The sequence below is a fragment of the Aplidium turbinatum genome, chromosome 1 (genome assembly GCF_918807975.1).
Source record: "Aplidium turbinatum chromosome 1, kaAplTurb1.1, whole genome shotgun sequence".
In the NCBI taxonomy this organism is placed as follows: Eukaryota; Metazoa; Chordata; class Ascidiacea; order Aplousobranchia; family Polyclinidae; genus Aplidium; species Aplidium turbinatum.
In genome coordinates, this window is record NC_137472.1 from 54557223 (window position 1) to 54562849 (window position 5627).

At 38.0% G+C, this 5627-nt stretch overlaps 1 protein-coding gene across 1 annotated transcript; it reads left to right on the forward strand.

The window, feature by feature from the left end:
• Positions 1–1931: 1931 nt before the first annotated feature.
• On the forward strand, positions 1932–4506 carry LOC145773795 (DNA-directed RNA polymerase III subunit RPC5-like). The gene has a single exon (XM_082584926.1). The coding sequence runs from the start codon at positions 1980–1982 to the stop codon at positions 3921–3923; it is 1944 nt and encodes a 647-aa protein (XP_082441052.1). The 5' UTR covers positions 1932–1979; the 3' UTR covers positions 3924–4506.
• The last annotated feature ends 1121 nt before the right edge of the window (positions 4507–5627 follow it).

Genomic DNA, 5627 nt, shown 5'->3' on the forward strand with positions numbered 1-5627 from the left:
CCGGATGCAACCTAGTTCGTACCCTGAACAGTTTGTACCCTCAGTTCGTATGATACCCTGAAAAGATCGAGAGAAAAAATAAACAAAGCCGAAGTCGCTGATTGCAGTTGATGCAAACAAACAAAAACTTTTAGGATCATTACCGGAAATTTTAAAATGTTTGCGGAAACTCCGATCAACCCTAACCCTTTTAAAATGTTTGCGGAAACTGCAAACAGCGACTTCGGCAAACTCTTAGGATCATTACCGGAAATTTTAAAATGTTTGTGGAAACTGCGGAAAAACTGTTCTATTTTTTTCTCTCAATCTTTTCAGTTTGTTTATTTGTGGAAACTCCGATCAGCAACTTCGGCTTTTTTTAATTTTTTTCTCTCGATCTTTTCCTAACCGTAACCCCTTTTAAAATGTTTGCTGAAACTGCAATCAACGACTTCGGCAAACTCTTAGGATCATTACCGGAAATTTTAAAATGTTTGCGGAAACTGCGGAAAAACAGAAACTGCGATCAGCGACTTCGGCTTTGTTCTATTTTTTTCTCTCGATCTTTTCAGTTTGTTTGCGGAAACTGCAATCAACAACTTCGGCTTTGTGCTATTTGTCTCTCGGTCTTTTCAGGGGGAAAATTTTAAAATGTTTGCAGAAACTGCGATCAGCGACTTCGCCTTTTTTAATTTTTTCTCTCGATTTTTTCAGTGTATGAACTGAGGGTACGAACTGTTCAGGGTACGAACTAGGTTGCACCCGGTGTGACCAATGATGTAATTGCGTCCTTCACACATTTGTAAAAAATGTTTTGCAAGTGAAAATAATTTAACAGAAAAAAATTGAACTGTTTATTTATCAATAATGTTATCACAACTTGTGTACGTTTTATCTTTTTACATCAAGTATGTAACTTGTTTTTTGGTTTTCAAATTACATTTTTATAAAAACTTCGTTTTTGTAAAAAAAAAAACATCCTGACTTTCAAGCGGCAAAAAATGAATATGACAACGAGAAGTGTTTTTATCAGGGTTCATGTGTTGTTGCTGTCATCTCATTATTTACAAGGTATTTTTTTACGGATTCTTTTATTAGCTGGATTGCGCAAACTTATTCTACCAGAATGGCAGTGGTTATTGTATCAGGGTGTGACCCACTTTTATTTCATTTTTTTAAATGACCCATACTAAGATGTTATGACCAATTTACGATCTGTTAAGGAAAGTAACCAATAGCCGATAGCTCAGTTGGTTAGCGCATGACTTTTAAAACGAAAAAGCTTAAAGATCAAGCGGCGCTGGTTCGACTTTCGGAGTGTGCGCTTAAGCAAGGCACATTAAGGACTGCTCTCCATTCAGCGGCATCTAATGAATGGAATAATTTCCCGGCAACACTTCAACAATCCAAACCTTCACTGTCAATCTCGGTGACCGGACCTGCATCAGTGATTCAAAGTCTCTACAAGTATGCGAAACTGCCAGGATTAGGCTCTGCAAGAAGCTTTCTCAGTCCGAGGATAAAGATTCAATCAATCAACCACTCACACATCTTCGGTCAATCTTTAAAATAATGTGTGTTTCATTTTTTCTTGCCTTCAACCGCCCTGCAGTATATAACTTTGTAAATTTTGTTTTGTATGTTATTCGCTCTGAGGATGCACATTGTCATGGTGCGCGAAACGTCAGTGAAGTAATAAATCAACCTGTTTATTGTTGCTTTCACTTTCATCAGATGAACGTTGCAACTAGTGCTAGAAACGAGCTTAAATTTGACATTGAAAAGGACTACTGTATCAGGATTTGAGGATATTAAAGTATGAAGCCTAAGCTGCTAACTGAGAATCACTCTAATTTGTGATACCCATTAATTTTGTGAAGTTTATCTTCAGTTACAGATAATTTTAAGCAACTGCTTTATCTTTTCAGAAAAACTTTAATGTGCTATGACAATTGGTGTGATATGATATTCAAAGACTGATCAAAATTTTCATTGTTAATATGGACTATAGTGATGATAATGATGAAGTGGTAGAAGAACTTGATGTTCTACTTGCCAAAGATTTATGTCAAAATCTTTATGCTCTGCAGTACCCAATCACTCATGTAAAGCGGACATTTTCTGCTGATCAGAGAATGGTTGCTCGAGTCAAACCAGAACACAAAAAACTTGAATTGGAAGTTGTCTTGGATACTAGTAGTCCAAATTATGATCAAAGTAAAGGAGAGCAAATAGCTCTCAATGTTGATGGAGGGGTCGCTGGTGAAGGCATGACGTATGAAAATTCTGTGATGGATACGCAGATTTTGTCATCTAGGTGTGTTTCCCAAGTAGGGAAACGCTTTGCAGCTGCATTGATTCAGAATGGACAGGTGCATGTAACGCCCATTTCTCAAATTATGCAACTGCAACCCAGTTTCAAATACATGGATCGTGCAGAAATGAGAGCTCTACAAGCTGCAAAAATGAAGGCGCAGGCAGAGTCTGGTAATTCCTCACAAGATGAGGCGGATGATGCAAAAGCAGTCACTGTGCGATTTAAGGGAACAGAAACGGAGGCTTCTCGTGCTGCCAGAGAAAGGTCATACGCTGCATATGAAAAGCGTCTGATTCAAGAAAAATGGATATCTGCAACAGTTCATCACCAAGATGATGCTTATGCTTCTCGAGAGCGAAATCGATTACTTTGCAATGAAAATGTGGATCATTTGGGCAATTCGAGCTTTTCCGAAATGTCGTTATCAAGTTCTGATTACTTGCAAACTTTAATTCCACAGTACGTTGTGTCAGATATTGATTCTGATATCACACCTGACAATGTACTTTCTATCGCAAATCTTAAACTTTTACCTTTAGGTGAACAATTAAAATTATTGATGAAAAGTGCAAAAATTATGCATTTTTCCCATCTATTAACACTGCTACCGTTAAACCCTGATGCAAATTCTGTTGTTAGGTCATTACAGTCCTTTGCTGTTTTAGTTCAAGGGTGTTGGATAGTCAAAAGCGAAGTGCTTTATCCACCAAATTCTGTCAGCCCAATAGCTGGTACTCCATCAGACTTGATGTGCAAAGTTCGTGATTATATCTTGTGCTTGTTCACAAAACATGATTACCTTGTGAGAAAAGATGTTGCCAAGCAAGTCAACATTTCGAGCGAAGAAGTCAAAGTGATATTAGATGAAATTGCAAAAATGAAAATTGGTTCAGGATGGCATTTAAAACTTGATCGGGACACAAGATTTCAAGGAAAATTTCCTGAAGTTTATGAACGGCAGTCCATGGTGTGGGAAGCTCGTTACAAGCAGTTGGCAAAACAGCTTCATATTGAAGTTGGTGGGGAAGTAAAAATGATTAAATCACCCAAACAAAAATTGTCGTCGAAAAGTATCAAAAGCCCAGAACCGAAAAAGACTTCAAAGACTCAGAAATCACCTCCTGTGGCCAAAAGATTAAAGAACAAAAATGCGTCTTCAACAGCTAATGAAAACGGAATTCCAAGTGATATTCAATCTGTTGTTAAAGTTGAACAAGATGAAGTTATGGAGTCAGCAGCTACTGTATTTCAATTTTCCAGTGAAAGTTCATCTAAATCTTTCACAGAACTTTTGCACCAACCTGATGTCACACCACCTCCAACTGCATCCACCCTACTACCTTTTGTCATTCCACGAGCGGTCGCTAAAGAAACTGTCAGTGCAAACAATACTGCGGAAATGGCAAATACCAATTTCATGTTGCCTATGAATTTCACTGAATCAATTGCCGACCAACATGATTTCATTCCAAGCACTGTTAACATGGACAGTATAAATTCTACTGTTGCTTTGGTAACTGATCAAATCCAGCAACAAAGCAATGGTACTTTGACTTTAAATACTGATATCAATGATACTGATATTATGGAAAATGTTGATACCTTTTATCATGAAAACGTGTCTTAATGAGTAAGATCATTTCATCTTAATCAAGTGCTCCATAGTACTTTGTATCCATCATAAAATACCATTTGTTTTTACTTTGGTCAGTGGTGTCCAAGTTTAGATTTCCTTTCCCCTTGATGGTCGTTGGATACCGTCCATAAGTCATGGCTTCTCGCTCGTTTATTAGTTTTTTCTCGATTGCAGTTACCACCAGCGTATGATGCAATGACGAAGTACAGGTGCATAAGTTTTGCCTTTAATTTTTTGTTGACTGAATTTCAGGGAAATTATGGCTAAGCTTGATAAAGTTAGCAGCAAAAAATGTTTTAAACAACTGGCTGAACAAATGGCTTCAACATGCAATTGTGATTGGTAGTCAAGAGGTTTTGTTTTGCTATAGGTGGTCTTTCTATGACATTTTCATTGCTTTTATTTTCAATTAAGGCTGGCACAGCATTGTTGCCATTTTATGTGAATATGTTTTTGGCAATAAATCAACGGACGCTCGGATTCAACGGAAAATCGTGAAATATCGTGTTTTGAAGATTTACATACTGTAATATATCTTAGGGCTAGGAAAAATGATAGCCTATCTGTCTCACGATACTCAACACTCACTGGTGGGTTGTTTGCAACCATTATTTTTGAGAGATTTTATTCAATAAAAAGCAATAAATTGAAAACGAGAATCTTTGTCAAACGCATAGGCGCCGACTCCGGAGGGGCGGCGCCCCTCCGTGAATTTAGCTCGGGGTGGCTGCCCCCCCGCAAATTATTTTTAAAAAAATCCTAAAGCAAATGATTGTCAGTTCAAATTTGCGTTAGTTTGACCTTCATTGCGGATCGATCTCAATTAAAAGATCTACTTGTTGCAACAAGAGCGCTGCTCCTAAGATAACAAAAGAAACAGAAGTGCGGTAGCTGATAAACGCCAGCACGGTGTCGTTGAAGCATAGTAACAATGATTAAAAAACGTTTTTCTTGATTTCTTCCGCTTTGTTTTTTCTTGGGAGTGTCAATAACGAGGTGCAGTTTGCTCAGTTTAGTATCTACGCATATTAAGAGCTAAAGTTCAAAGTGACTAGGATATAATTCGAAGTAGCCTACAGGCCTCGAAATTCGTTTTTGTTGACGGCGGACAAACGTGTCCGGTATGAGCAGCTATCTCGGCGGACACACCAGTTTTAGCCGTCGATCGTCATGCTTAATCACTTTATCTTGATAATAATTCTTCGCCATTTCAGAACTATAACTACGGTTTTAGAAGGCTTTTTAAAAAATCAGTAAAGTCACTCTGAAAGGCTTTCATCAGACCAACGACTTGCACTTGAAGAGTCAAAGCGCCGTGTGGCTGGTCAATACGTCACACAACTGATTAACTTCCACCGAACGAGGTCGTGTGGCTTATTGCGTCACAATGTTCTGGGCAGGAGTCGGATAACTTCTACTACACTAACGCCACTATTTTCTGCTGTGCAAAGTTTCACAGGCTTTTTTCTTTAAGTTTATTTTTGCGTGTCATGTGAACGAAAGTGAATTTTCCTTGGGTCTTTTCTTTCTTACTGTAATACCAAAACTTAACAAATTTTGTTGCATCTTGCTGTAATAACCTACTCGCATAATCTAATTTAGTAACCAACCTTGCCGTATCATTATTACTCGGAGATCAAAGCCAGCCATTGTGACGCAAAACTTGAACTAAATTGCGCGTGATAAGTGATTAGC